The 16170-nt window shown below is 36.4% G+C and overlaps 1 protein-coding gene and 1 pseudogene across 3 annotated transcripts in view; both read right to left on the minus strand.

The window, feature by feature from the left end:
* Positions 1 to 551: 551 nt before the first annotated feature.
* Positions 552 to 635, minus strand: LOC118597571 (annotated as a pseudogene).
* An 868-nt stretch (positions 636 to 1503) lies between these two features.
* Rspo2 (R-spondin 2) overlaps positions 1504 to 16170 on the minus strand; it is a 157914-nt gene continuing 143247 nt past the window's right edge. For 2 of the 3 annotated variants that reach the window (XM_036208437.1, XM_036208438.1), the window contains exon 6: positions 1504 to 3425. In XM_036208437.1, the coding sequence (XP_036064330.1) occupies positions 3313 to 3425 (113 nt within the window). In that variant the 3' untranslated portion in view covers positions 1504 to 3312. The remainder of the gene's footprint in view (positions 3426 to 16170) is intronic. The other variant, XM_036208439.1, reaches the window with a different exon arrangement.

Consider the following 16170-nt stretch of genomic DNA (forward strand, 5'->3'; position numbering starts at 1 on the left):
AGATTATATCTGAGATTTCACCTTCTCTTAGATAAGTGTTCTTTCTTTGGTCCCACATTCTTCTGTTATAGCTATATTCTCAACTATAGCTTTAAGCTTCTGGGGTCAATGTGGTGATATCTAGATTGGAAATTCCACCTTTTCCTTGAATTCTCCTCACCTTAATCATGATAATGGATTGCTGATATTGCTCCACTCTGTCTTGTCTTGGTAACTCATTAGACTTTACAGATGATTTATTACCTGTGTAATTAATATATTCTTCATATTAGAGTTCATTTGAAATATCTAGTTCGGTTTATTTCCTTGACTGCTCCTAAACTATGAAATAATCATGTATTCAGTTTTAGATTTATATTTGCTTTCTTTAAACCAGGAAATTCAGAAATAAGTGAGTGTAAATAAATGCTCACAAGAATAAAAGTTAAGCACTGTCTAGGAGTGAATTAATAATAGACTGAAGCTGATGATACTTTTTTTTTTTGAGCTGAGGATCAAACCAAGGGCCTTGTGCTTGCTAGGTGAGCACTCTACCACTGAGCTAAATCCCCAACCCCAATGCTTAATGATTTTACGTGTCATCCTTGCACAGGGGCCATGCTAATCTTCTCTATATCGTTCCTTTTTTTTTTTTTTTTTTTTTAGTATATGTGCTGCCGAAGCGAGCACTGTATGATACTTTCATAAACGTTAATTCAACTGTTTCTTTACAGTATGGGAGATGGGACATAGGATACTATTGATGCTTGCAAAAGTCTCTAGCACTGAACAAATTAGGTTCTATTTTATTAATAGAATGTTTTGGGGAAAAATCTAAATAGCTAATGAAAGAAATAATAGGTAACAATTTCTATAGTACTTAATAATCTGCTATAGTGACCACACTTTATATATATCACCAAATTCTTAACTCACTCTGTACAAGGATGTCTTGGTTTCCTCATGACATTGGTTCTAAGAGGTTCTTGAAGACACCTAAACCCAAATATGCTCACATAGCAAATTGTGTTATATTTATACATAATTTACTATGTGCACAAAATTCCCATACACTAAAAATTATCAAAAATACCTAATATGTATAAGTGCTATGTTTAAGTGTTGCTAAATACATTGGTTAAGGAATGATAAAAAGTGAACGTTCAGTATGAACGTAATGTTTTCAAGTATTTGTAATACACAGTTGAGTATACCATTATACATTATACAATATACTTCAGGTAGGATGGCTGTAGTACATTTTTTAGTGCAGTCCTTAAAACATAGTCCTACAGGTAGATAAGAACCCCGGGAGAGAGAACAATTTCTCTCAGTCTTCTTAGGCCAGATTGGGACTTGGGAAGTCTAGTTCTGAGAATCCTACTTTCAACTACTTTGCAATAATTTTTACTGAAATGAGTATCCTAGAGGTCTATCAATATATTCTCTCATGTTTTTGATGGATCGCAAGTAGACAGTGGTGTTGGTAAAGCATTACACTTTCCCCTAAGTATACTCTTAAAGTAAAAAATAGTCCAAAAGCAGTTTTTGAGTTTTTAATGCACAAAAACAACAGCCCAGAAACATAACAAGCATTGACTTATTAACAATGAAGTATGATATTAAGAAGACCCCTCCCCACTTAGTAAATAGGAATATAGTGTATGAATAGACATGAAGGGAAGGGAACACTTTAGGATTAAGTGCAAGCCGAAAGTTGAATACAACATTCATATATGGCTTATCTTGCATCAATATTTTCACAATGAAGCTTATGACATCTATACATATCAGCAAGATGTTTCTGACTCAACAAAAATGCTGAAGAGGTAGTTTTACCAATGCAAAGTGAGGAAAAGGCTTTTCCTTGCTCTGACTGTTTCCTCAAAACTCTACAACTTCTTTTGTTCTAAGTTCTCCCTGGATCAGCCAGGAAGATAAAGCATTTAGAGCCTGTCAATTCATTAAGTCAAAGGACTGACTGACCCAAGGGGACAAGGGAGATTCTGAAATCATGGCTGTGTGAATCAGATGGGAAGCCTCCATCATGTTCTTTGTTTTAGTGGAAGACATTCTGGCTCAGCAGAGAAATGTGCGCTGTGACTCTCAGCTGGAGGAAGCCTCCTATTTTCTCCTTCATCTCCTAGGTGATTTCAGGATAGCAGCTTCCCCTGTGACCCAAAAATTTTGCCAGGTAACCTTTCATTGAATGTGATGAGTTACTTTAAGTTTGAAAAAAATGAAGCTGGAAATTGTGTGTAATAAATACAAGTAACTGCACTGCACACAAGTACTCATGTTTTCAGTTGTGTTTCATAAGTCATCACTTTCTGAACTCAAAAGGAGTTTGGTTTCTGATGGCCAGATGCTAGAAGCTGCTTACTGTGGTGTGTGTGTGTGTGTGTGTGTGTGTGTGTGTGTGTGTGTGTGTGTGTGTGTGACACATGAACTGGGGAAGTTCTATCTGCACTGAAACTCTGACATCAGTCATTTGACTCTATGTACAAACTAGCTTATCCTAAACTTACAACTGGAAACAAGCCCACCCCACCCCCACCAAAAATAATACAAACAGAAGAAACAAAATGGCAACAAAACACTTGTCAATTTTCAGAATTAGAACAATCATGTACCAGACCATAGTTAAGAACCACTAAGAACAAAGTGACATCTTATCAATCAGGTATGACTTGTTACACACAGAAAGCAAAAATATACAATGTGGAGCTTTGTATGGAGCTCAGCAGACTCTGTACATGTAAGCACTAGGCTGAAATATAGTAGGAATTTCCACAGAATACCCCTAGCTAAAAAGCAGTCTCATTGAAAGATCATTTGAAGGTCACCAATGATGAAAACACCATGTGGTGACACTAAGCATTATTTCCAATCACAATTGTCTTTGACAATGCATAATGTGAGAAACAAAAGTCACAAGGGAACAGCGCTTGCCCGCTTCTGCATTTTCTTTCAGGAAAGTAGGCATGGGTGCACTCTCTGGTGGTGATCTATAGCCACATGCCTCCTACAAGTTCACTGTGCCAGGGGCAGATGCTTAGGACACATGGTGCTCATCACAGGAGTATACATGCTTTAGCTCCCACTGATGAGGTCAACAAGCTCCTGCTATCACATATTCAAATCAAAGCATAAATAACCCAAAGTCCATGCTTGGGCACTTCCCTTTGTAATGTTACTGAAAAATGATACTGGTCAGAGCAGCAGGAATGCTGTCCACTAGTGTGGATTGGAGAGTAGCTTTGTGCACTTTTGCAATATAAACAACAGCAACAAAATCCCACTCAAAATCCCCCCACTATTGCCTGTATTTTATTAGGTAGCTCTGTCTGTAGCTAGGAAGACACTGTGCTGCTCTTGGGCTCTTTCGGTCAACTTCCTCCTCTTCTTCTTGTTTCTCTTCTCCTTGGCTTTTGGTGTTCTCTTCCCTAGGATGGGATAAAGAAAGAGGGAAAATAGAGGATATCAGAAAAGCTCCTTTCTCAAGGAAAGAGAATACAAAACATTAAGAATTTTGGCCAAAGCCCATCTGGAAAACATCACCTATGGAAAAGGCAGCCTCAAAGGAAAAATTGTTCACATTAATTTTGAATAATAATAATTTCCTAAATTGGATATATTGTCCAAAACAGAGACAGATCTTCCTGCTGCAGGGAACTGGCATATTTAAAACTTCTCAGAGGCCAGATCAGTCTTTCAGATATCATCCTACCACAAAAATTTCATTTATACTCTCCTATTTTTAACAATGCTACCCTTAGCAGCCACCTTTTGCATCTTTCTTCTGCTTCACATGTCTGTCAGTCAGAAGAAAACAAGCTTCTCTCTATTGTAAATATGCTAGAGGTTTCAAACTCCCTTCTTTGGGAGCATGAGTCTTGTTTTTAACACCGTCCCCACCATGTTCTCTACAGACCAATGAATAAAACAATTAACTATGTGCACTGATTTTTTAAAATTTTCTATTAAAAAAAAATCAGGAAGGACCATTCATTATGTGTTTCACCAGTTCTTATCCAAATTGCCTGGACAAGTCGTTCCTATTAACAATAAGAAGACGGCTCGCTTGTTCTGACAAACGGATATGTGTTTTACTGTCAGAAATCTACACCAAGTTCTACTTCTTTCCTTAGCTACTAGGAAGCCTGGACCACAGACTAAATACTGGAGGATTTTCTCCATCGGGGTTTATTGAATATGATTTCTCCTCTGCCATCTTTTATTTCTTCCAACCTTTTGTTTATGATTTGTATTTTATACTTTAGAAGGTCTTAACATTTCTTTGTATACAGATATAGACAAGATTATGAAAAAATGAAACAGGAAGTGCTTGGGTTTAGTTCACTATTTTATATTACGAACATAGGAACATGACATGTTTAGAAAAAGGAGTGACCTCATAAATGTCACATTTTACTGGAAGTTATCACTATAAACCTTCATCACAGAAAGACTACTCTAGAAAAAATCCAATTATTAAATATATGCTACCTCCTGTACTTGCAATTTTATACAAAACCTATGTTCTATTTCTGTAGGGTTCAGCCATCAGATACCAACGAAAACAGTATTGATAGCATTTAGCTGTGCATCCAACTGATGCTCATCAATTTTCCTATACATATGAAATTCAGTATCCTAACCCTTTTCAGTACAACCCAAAAATGGAAAATGTAGCTAATATAAAATAAACTACATGGGGCTGGAGAGATGGCTCAGTGGTTAAGAGAACTTGCTGCTCTTACAGAGGAACTGGGTTGAGTTTCCGTGGTGGCTCACAATCATCCCTGTTTCAAGTTTCAAGGGATCTGAGGCCTTTTTATGACTTCCACATAAACACACAGTGCACAAACATTTATGCAGGAAAAACACTCATATACATGAAATAAATCTTTTAAAAATAAGCAAGAGATGAAGGAGATTCACGTGTTAGGAAACTAAAGAGAATACTTAAGTTTCCTAAGGAAGTATTTCCCATTCCTTCAAATTTCTCAACAGGAAGGGAAATGGTGTTCCTCCTCAATACTCCAGAAAAGTGACAGAAATACAGTCAATATTCAACAAATGGTGCCTATGTTAAAAAAAAATCTCAAGAAAGAAGATAAACTTATTTTAATAGACACTACATTAAAATAATGAGAACACGATCATGCTCCCATATTAAATTATAAAGGTCCTTGAAGTTAACTGCTGGTTCTCATTAAATTTTGGCATTAATGTTATAATGGCATTTTGCCATCTTTAAACACAGTTAATCCTACCCAATGAAACCCTAGTCCAAGCCATCACTAATCCAAGCAGCTGTGAAGTTCTAACTATGTAGGTCCATTATCTCTAATGATGACACGCCTGAAGAGCACAAAGAAGTACTTCACCAAGAAAGGCATGTTTAAAGAGAAGTGTCCATTACAACATTTTACAAAGATTTCTCAGCTCTGCATGTTCCCCAAATAAACAAACATCTAAAGCTCAAAACAATCATTGCTGACTATATTTTTAAAATTCGTTTAGTTTATCATTCCTTTATCTAAATCTTGGCATTTCTCTTAAAAGTAAATTGAAATTAAGTGAATGGAGAACAAAACTTGTTCTACGAGTCTGAAAATGTTAAAGAAAGCTTCTAGCATTCACAATCTACAAATATTCATGTATAGAAGGTAATATAAAATAAACTAGATGAGGCTAGAGAGATGGCTCAGTGGTTAGGAGAACTTGGGGTTCTTACAGAGGACCTAGATTCAGTTCCCATGGTGTCTCACCCATCCCTGACCTGAGTACCAAGGGATATAGCCTGAGTTATGGATGGTTGTGAGCCACCACGGGAAATGTACACTGCTTTCACTCAACTCTAATCTATGCATGATTACATCTTTAAAGTGGCTAATTTTGTATCTATTATCTAATAACTATTCTGATAAAAACATCAGTATCAGATGGTCTTGGCTTTGTAATGAGATAGTTACTAACATTTGCATGAGACATTTGGTATCATAGGCTTATTAAGTGATGCTTCTGAAAACTATGAAATATTCTTTCAAACTGTATGTTTATGTCTTTGATGACCAGTTCCAACTGATAATGATTTGGGGACCGAGTGATAATCTTAATTATTTTCATATGAAAACTGTTGAATGTGAACTCTTTGCCATTGTTTGGTTGATTGGTTGGTTGGTTTTGTTTTGGGCCAATACCATTTCTGATATTAAATATATTGAAAATACCAAAGAATTAAGATAGAAGGCCAAAATCTGACCACAAACAGGACTAAATTAACTGAAAATATTTTGTGGTCCACAGTAGATTGCTCTGACTTTATGCTCAACTTGAAATAATAGAAATATACTAAAAGAGAAGTTATAGAAAAGATTCTACACACATTTTCTTTCAAATTAAGATTTTCAGACATTAAGAAATTAGGTTCAAACTAAGAAACATCTAACCCTGCTCTTATCAATTTGGTAATTTTTATTGGACATAGATGTGCTAATTTTTGTTCCCACTTAATTTTTTATATTTATCTAGATATATTCATATATCTATTTTGTTTGCTATTAAAATTGGATAATGACTTCTGTAATTTGCATAATTGTACATTCTCAATATATTTATGCACATATAAAGGCATGCATAATAATTGTTACCCTTAGAGAAATCCAACAGATTTAACTTTCTTCCAACTTAGTCAGTAAGGGAAGACTCAGAATCTTTACTATACAAGATCAGAAAAGGAAGCTTGGGTTTATGAGTTTGACAGTCTCCAACATATACAACTCTACTCACAAATTTTGCACATCATTATCCTGACTGCTTTGAGAACACAGTGGCCTTGACCCATTGCTACAGCATGAATGTGTTCAGATTAGGACAACACACTGGAACAGATCTGCTGAGAACCATTTTATGGATGCACAATGATCACTTGCCTGTATGGTACTGTCTTTTAAGGAAACTGATGTGATATAATGGAGAAAAGCTACATTGAAAAAGAGAGAATCTGCATACTGTAATTGATGTGTATGATAAAATACTACATTGTGAGTCTTCATTTCTACAACAATGGTCATTGTTTGCCAGAGAGTTATGAGATATTATATGAGAAAGTCATGGTACTAAGATGAAAGGAAGACAAAATTATCCAAATAAATGAAACTATAAAGGTACTATCAAAACCACACACTAAGCAACATAATCGTTAACAAAATATGGAAATGGTTCAAAAAGATATCCTATCCATTCTTCCACACTGAAAGATGAGAAAATGCTTGTGGAAATATTCCTAGCTATTACTGCTATTACATTCACAACAGGATATGTTACTTTGAAGCAAAATAGCAGGAAGACTCACAAATTACAAGATTTGAAAACAATGAATCTGCTGATTTCACTATGTCATTCTTCCACAAACTCTCACATCCAACATTCTTCTTTTCTTTAGACTTCAGCAAGAATCTTCACATCACTGCAGCAATGGTTCTTGTACTTCTATTGGTAAGGCACAGAGGCTGTCTAGGGTCTCCAACCTGACTACTGTTTGTCCTGAGAAAGACTTTCTAAGAGTAAATATAATAGACACAAACTGAAGGGGAAAAAACAGTAGCTATGATTACAAAATAAAAGAGCTTCTCTGTGTTTACATATGTATGTAACATGTTACATATATATGTATATATACATACATATACATACATACACACATATATAAACATATATGCCTATACATTACATGGAAATGTGGGAAAGCCACATTATGACAAATGTAGCTGACTGAATAATTAAGTATAATTACTGTCTTACCTGCAACTGTAACAAAAACAATTCACCTACAACCAAGGCACAAATTTTGAGGTTTGTGTTATTCCAGGAGTTTGTGAATTCATGGTATCTTTCAAGCAACTAACCCTGAAAGATACAGAGTCATGTAAACAACTGTCCTATTGAATTTTGCCGTACCTCAGCAGGCACTCTGGAGGCAGGGCAGTCAGAAGCCTGAGAGGTCTAGACTACAAACAATGAATGGCAAATTGGTGATTTCTATTTCTCATATGGGCAAGCTGAGTTTATAAAAGAATGATTAGTAAGAGAAATTTATTTTTTAAGACTGATTAATGATTCTGTGGAAAGATGCCAGTTGGTTCTTAAAATATTTTAAGTGTTCATATAAAAATATACAAAAAACCTAAATATAATTCATAAAGAAAATTAAAATGACTAATAGATTTAACAATTAAAACTGCCAAATAAAAAGAGGCGTTGATGCAGGATCCTTCCAAGTAAAGATCCTTAAATCTGTTAAGAATATGGAGATACAGGCATTAGACGCATTATAGAAATATGCCTTAAATACAGCCTTTCTACAAAGCCATCTGGCAATATTAATAACTTCTGACTCTGAACTAGGAATCTATGTTGGGAAAATAATTTAAACTTTGGAAAAGTTTATGCATGGAGATGTTTACTATGATAGTGATGAAACAAATTATCACAATGTCCTAGTATAATTTTTCATGATCTCTTCTTTTTATGACTACTGAAGCAATAAAGTGTCCTTGCAACAAAACTCACGCATTTTATATTTTAAGGCTACAGCAATTAAATCCCTTTCTAAGAGTACTATTATTGCATGTCCCCAAAATTTATCATGAATGGGTCTAAGAAAAAAAACTTAACATAAAAATACTCTTATTATGAACAAAAGGCAATTCATCCATAGAGTGATCACACACAAATTAGATATAAGATATAAATGCTTAGGAATAAATAACTTACCTAAACCCTTTAGACATTAAAAATGGCTATTAATTTATAAGGTGCCAGTTTTTTCATTGTTTTGTCTAGAAAGATATCTGAGTAGGCAAATATAATGAGCAAGTTTGGGCCTACTAAGGTCTGTCTTAAGAGTTCATAGTAACTACTATAATGACATATGAAGATTGTCTTTTTTGTATGCATATGATGTTCTAACATATTTTCACTTTGTAAAATGACTAAATTGAGTTAATTAACATATCTACTACCTCATATATTTATCTGTAGTGAAAACATTTAAAGTCTCTCTCTTTGAAATTTCCCTGCATACATACTCTTATTTATACATGACTTTGGGAGTCAGAGGTAGGGGGAAGGTGAAGCATAATGTGAATGGTAACATTCATTGGTTTGTTTCAAGATTATTAAAGTGTTAAAAATTAACAAGCCACCTATTAAGAGTTTACTGGACATCTTGAATTTCAAGGAGCAGACCAAAAAACTTCCAGGTAATCATCTAGTCACTTCAATTCTACAAAAGAAATGATGCTTTAAAAATCTGTACATGCAACAATAACAAAGAAAAAGCAACCATCAACTTGAAAGGAAGTGAATGGTATCACAGGATGAATTATAAGGGAGATCAATCGGAGGGAGGAAAGAGGAGGGGAAAAGTGATGCAATTATATCTTAATTATAGAGCACCAAAAAGACAAGATTAGAAAAGATGCCCATGACATATCACAGTAAAAGCACTAAGTTTACAAAATGAGACGAGTATAGATAGCTGCAAAAGAAAAAAACACAAATCACATATAAAGGGCAACTTTTCAGAATAATAGCTGGTTTCTCAATGGAAACTTTAGAAGCCAGAACAGCCTAGAATACCACATTCCAAGTCCTGAAAGACCATGATGGCCAACCTAAACTAATACCCAGCAAAACTATCTGCCATAATTGAAAGAGAAAGAAAAACTTTCCATGTTAAAAACAACCCTAAAAAATGTATTCAACAAATCAAAACAAAAGAAAATACAAGAAAACTGAAGAGTGAGGGGGATAAGCATAGCCAAGACATTGTGGGAAAAAAAAGAAAAGTTATAATTACTAAACCACAGAGTACCACTGAGGTCACAAACACTACCCACATATCAACAACAGAATGGCTGTAATCAACAAACACAGTTCAATAATAACTTTAAATATTAATGGCCTGGATTCCCCAATCAAAAGACACAGAGTGGCTGAAAGGATCAAGAATCAAATTACATATATCTGTTGTCTACAAGAAATATAACTTAGATTTAAAAATAGGCACCACCTTAATGTGGTGAGATTTTATTTGTGCTGAAATGTGGTAATATTTTATTTGTGCTTTAATAAATAAAGCTTGCCCGGAGATCAGAGGAAAAAGCCAGCCACAACACAGAAGTCATGCAATGTTAGCACACACCTTCAGTCTTATCACTTGGATCTCTGTGTGTTCAAGGTCACACTGGAAACAGAGCCAGGTGTGGTGGCACATGCCTTATATTCCAACACTAGTTAACTGTGGAGGTCAGGAGGTCTATACAGATAGACAGGAAGTGACAGAGCTGGGCAGGAAGAGGAAGTAATGTAGCTTAACAGAGAGAGCAAATCAGATGGCAGAACAGCAAGGCATATAGGCGTGGGTAGATAGGAAGTAACTCGCATTTGAAGGTGCAAAATTGGTGAGGTAAGGTTGGCTGGTGGCTTTCCCTATTTCCCTGATCTAAGGCTTTCATCCTTATATTTGGCTCCATGATTTATCATTTAGAAATTCATCTAAAATTGTGCTAAACATGGCAAGAATTCACTAAAAAAGCTGCTTCTGGGTTTACAAGGCCCCTGGCTCAGGCTCAGTTGCATGGCTCAGGCCGAAGCACAAGGCCAGACTCTCTTTGACTTTCTTTCTCCTGGTGGGTGGTGGGCCCTCTCTGGGTTCCCATCTTAGACTGCCACCACACTAGGTAGCTGCCTTGAAATTCCCTTGGATTTCTACTGTTCTATGCAGTCGACAGACTTAGCAAGTCAATTAAGATATCTTAAAGGATTAACCTGCACACCTATGAACATATAATTTTTGACAAAGAAGCCAAAAATGTATAATGGAAAAAAGAAAGCATCTTCAACAAATGGTGCTGGCATAACTGGATGTCAATGTGTAGAAAGTTGCAAATAGATCCATATCTGTCACCGTGCACAAAACTTAAGTCCAAGTGTATCAAAGACCTCAACATAAATCCAGTTACTCTGAAACTGATAGAAGAGAAAGTAGGAAGTACTCTTGAATGCATTGGCACCAGAGATCACTTTCTAAATACATCACCAGTAGCACAGACACTGAGAGAAACAATCAATCAATGGGACCTGTTGAAACTGAGAAGCTTTTGTAGAGCAAAGGACCAGAATTCTCAACATAGGAAGTTCAAATGGCTGAAGGACATTTAAGGAATTGCTCAACGTCTAATTATCTGGGAAATTCAAATCAAAACGACTCTGAGATACCACCTTACACCTGTCAGAGTGGCTAAGATAAAAACACAGAAGACAGCCTATGTTGGAAAGGATGTGGAGCAATGGGAACTCTCCTCCACTGCTGGTGGGAATGCAAGCTTGTACAGCCACTTTGGAAATCAATATGGCACTTCCTTAGGAAATTGGGAATCCATCTCCCCCAAGACCCAGCTGTAGCACTCTTGGGCATATACCCAAGGAATGCTCAATCATACCACAAGGGCATTTGCTCAGCTATGTTCATATCAGCTTTGTTTGAAATAGCCAGAACCTGGAAACAACCTAGATGCCCTTCAACTGAAGAATGGATAAAGAAAATATGGTACATATACACAATGGAGTACTACTCCACAGAGAAAAACAATGACATCATGAGGTTTGCAGGCAAATGGATGGATCTAGAAAAAATCATCCTGAGTGAGGTAACCCAGACTCAGAAGGACAAACATGGTATGTACTCACTCATAGGAGGGTACTAGATGTAAAACAAAGATGACTAGACTGCTACACAACTCCAGGGAAGCTACCTAGAAAATGGGACCCTAGGAAAGACACAGGGATCGCCCAATGACAGAGAAATGGATGAGATCTACATGAACAACCTGGACGACAGTGGGAGTAATGAAGTGCAAGATTTGAGGGAAAGAAAGCTTAGGGGAGCAGGAGATCCCAGCTGGGTCAAGAACAGAAAGGGAGAACAAGGAATAACAGACCATGATAAGTGAAGACCACATAAGAACAGGAATAGGCAGAGTGCTGGAGAGGTCCCCTGAAATCTACAATGATACATCCTCTGTAGACTGCTGGCAATGGTCAAGAGAAAGCCTGATCTGATCTAGTCTGGTGATCAGATGGCCAAACACCCTAAGAGTCAAGCTTGAACTCTCATCCAATAACTGATGGAAGTGGATGCAGAGATCCTCAGCCAGTTCCCAGGTGGAGCTCCAGGTGTCCAATAGTTGAGAAAGACTGTAAGAGCATGAACTGTTGAGCCCAATATTGGAAAAAGCACAGGGACAAATAGCCAAATGAATGGAAGCACATGAATTATGAAACAAAGGCTGTGGAGCCCCCAGCTGGATCAGGCCCTCTGGATAAGTGAGACAATTGAATAGCTTGAACTGTTTGGGAGGCATCCAGGCAATGGGACCTGGACCTGTCCTTGGTGCATGAGCTGGCTGTTTGGAACCTTGGCTTACACAGGGACACTTTGCTCAGCCTGGAAGGAGGGGACTGGACCTGCCTATTCTGAATCCACCATGTTTAAATGAATCCCCAGGGGAGTGTTGGCCCTGGAGGAGATGGGGATGGAGGGGAGGAGATAGGGAGAGGTGGGTGTGGGTGTGGGAGGGGGAGGACAGGGGAACCCATGGGTGATGTGTAACACAAATATAATAATAATAATAATAATAATAATAATAATAATAATAATAATGAAGAAGAAAAAAGATATCTTAAAGGGTGAAATTAGTTAAAAGAGAATTTTTCCCCCACAGTAAAAAATTGGAAACATTTTTACAATGGAAGGAATTTGGTCTCTTTGATAACACATTAGGCAGTCCCTAAGTGAAACATTTAAATGAGAGGATAATTAGTATTGATGGGATGTATGTAACATCAATTCTGAATGTAATTTGTTTGATCACTTTTTATTTTAGCATTAAAAAGGTTGGTTAATTTAAGTGCCAAGATAAAAGCTTTGGAAAAACCTGTTAAAATGAATCATAGAGAAATTCAGACCCAGACAGGAGAATTTGTATGTGATCCTAACTCAGGATTGACTTTAGAAAAACCTGTTAAAATGAATTATAGAAAATCCAGACCCAGACAGAAGAATTTAAAGGTGAAATTATCTAAGGATTGAATTATAAAGTTCCAGAGAAACAGCCTCAGGTTACCAGACAGCAAACTTTAATATACCCCATACCCTTACAGGAATGGCCAAATGCTGGTGTACGAGCTAAATGGATTCCAGTGGAAATGTTAGATTTAAGGACATTTACAAGAAGCTATAGTATCATATGGCATGAATACTCCATTTGTAAAGCAGATATTATACTCATAGTTTACTTGTAATAGAATTATCCCTCAGGACTTAAAAGAATTAATTACACCTGTCCTAAAGGCTGTCCACAGTTACAGTGGAGGACCTGGTTTAAAGAGGAGGCTAAAACAATAGAACAATGATGCAGAGGAACAGGTGTGGAAATTTCCCAGGATCAGATTTTTGGAGAGGGTGATTATGCTGATATACAAAGACAATGTTTATATAATAACCAAACCCTAATTCTATGCTGCATGCAAGCCCTGAATGCATGGAACAGAATTCAGGAAGCTGGAAAAATATTGAGTCATTTATGTAAGTTATATAAGGCCCCAGAGAATCCTTCATGGATTTCTTACAAAGGCTACCTTCAATAATAAATAGAATGATACCAAATTCAGAAGCTAGACAGATAATAATTGAATCTTTGGCTTTTGAGAATGTGAATGCAGCATGCAAAAGAATAATCAGGCCACTAAAGGCAAGATCAGCACCCTTGGAGGATTGAATCAGGGACACAATTAATATTGAGTCTCATGACCATGATGATATTTGGATAGTAGAGGTGATATCAAAAGATCTGTTTTAATTGCAGTAAAAAAGATCATTTGAAAAGGGAGTGTAAACAGGACATTCTTAGAAACAATGTTTATTCAAGGAATAATGGTAACAGAATGTCCCTCCCTTCTGGATTATGCAGGTTTGGCAAGGGTACACACTGGACTAAGGAATGTAGATCAACAAGGGACAGACAAGGTAATCCTTTGCCTCTACTGTCAACAAACTCCCCAAGGAGCCTCACCCAGACCCCCACGGCAAATTCAGTTCAGACTTTTCTTGCCATCATAGAAGAAACCTCTTCTCAAAGTAATTAAATAACCAAATACCTATTGGAATAAGTCGGGCTGCTTGGGATGACAGAACAGCTGTAACAGAACAGGAACTTTAGGAGAAACCATAAAGCAAATTGTTTGGGCAAACTTCTATAAATGAACAAAGACCAAAATTAAAAATACTAATAAATGACAGTCTCTTAGATGGTTTGGTAGACACAGGTGTGGACATTACAATAATTGCACCAGAATTTTTGCATCCAAATTGGCCTCCTCAGGAGGTAAATGTTCAGCTGTTAGGGACTGGAACATTATCTCAAGTGAAACGGAGTGCAAGACGGCTTAAATGTATAGGACCAAAAGGACAGAGAGGAAAATTAAAGCTATATGTGGCTAATATAACCATGAGTTTATGGGGCTGTGATCTATTACAACAATAGAATACCCAGATTAACATTCCTCCAACCTCAAAAACAAACCATAAACTAACACAAGTTTCTGAGAGAAATATTAGGAGGTATTATAAAGAGCAGTCACCAGCCATCCAGATTGTACAAGAACAGGGCATAACTGCTGATCTTTCAAAGACACCAACAGCTCTACCTTTAAAATGGTTAACAAAAAGCCTGTATGTGTTCAGCAATGGCCTTTACCAACAGAGAAACTCCAGGCTTTAGAAGAGATGGTACAGGAGCAGTTAAATGCTCAGCATATTGAAGAATCAACCAGCCCTTGGAATTCTTCTGTATTTGTTATTAAAAAGAAATCTGGTAAATGGAGAATGGTAACAGACCTAACAGTAATTAACAAAATAATTCAGCCAATGGGCTCTCTACACTCTGGAATTCCATTGCCTACTCTGTTACCTAAGGGATGGCCTCTTATAGTTATCAATTTAAAAGACAGTTTCTTTTCAATACCCTTACAAGAAAAAGACAGTGAAACATTTGCCTTCATGATGCCTACTTATATAGTAATTCTCAGCCAGTTGACAGATATCAGTGGGGGGTCTCCCACAGGGAATGTTAAATAGCCCAACCCTGTACCAATAATTTGTACGACAGCCATTGGAAGTAATACATAAACAATTTCCTAAATCTGTATTTTATCATTACATGGACAATATTTTACTAGCTGATTCAAATGCAGATAACTTAGAATGTTTGCAGAATTTGGAAAATTAAAATATGTGCACTATAACATTGATACTTATTCAGGATTTCAATGGGCAACTGCTTTGAGTTCTGAAAAGGCTGATTCCATAATCACTCATTTGCTAGAAGTTATATCCATCATGGGTATACTGGCACAAATTAAAACTGACAATGCTCCAGCATATGTCTCTGGTAAAATGAAACAGTTTTTTGCTTATTATAATATAAAGCATATTACAGGTATACCACATAATCCTACAGGCCAAGCAGTTATAGAAAGATCAAATTGAACTCTAAAGGATATGCTAAATACATAGAAAGGGGTAACAAAATCCCCTAGAAATAGATTACATAATGCTCTATTAACTCTGAATTTTCTCAATGCTAATGAGAAAGGAACAACAGCTGCAGAAAGACATTGGATAATAGAAAAAAACTACAGAATTAAATCAGTCTATATATTTTAAGGATGTGCTGACCTCAGAATGGAAACCAGGATATGGGGACAAGGTTTTGCTTTTGTTTCTATAGGAAAAGAAAAGTTAGGGATACTATCAAAATTGATAAAGGTTCGATTTAAACAAGAGAAAACTCTTAATTAGAAGAACTAATAGTTCATCAACCAGCATGAAAATCCAATTTAAATTAACTTATACCACTAACAAATGCTTTCCATTAAGATATAACTTACCAAAAGGGAACTTCCCCAAATTTAGGCTTGGGTAAGGGTTTTGCTTATGTCTTTCAGGGAAATGAAGGCTAAAGAATCTGAAAAACACTGGACAAAAGAGACATCTGAAGAAAAGGGACAAACCACCCAGAAAAAAAAATGTCCCAAGAAAAAGAGTAAATTGGCCTA

The sequence above is a fragment of the Onychomys torridus genome, chromosome 16 (genome assembly GCF_903995425.1).
Source record: "Onychomys torridus chromosome 16, mOncTor1.1, whole genome shotgun sequence".
Classification (NCBI taxonomy): Eukaryota; Metazoa; Chordata; class Mammalia; order Rodentia; family Cricetidae; genus Onychomys; species Onychomys torridus.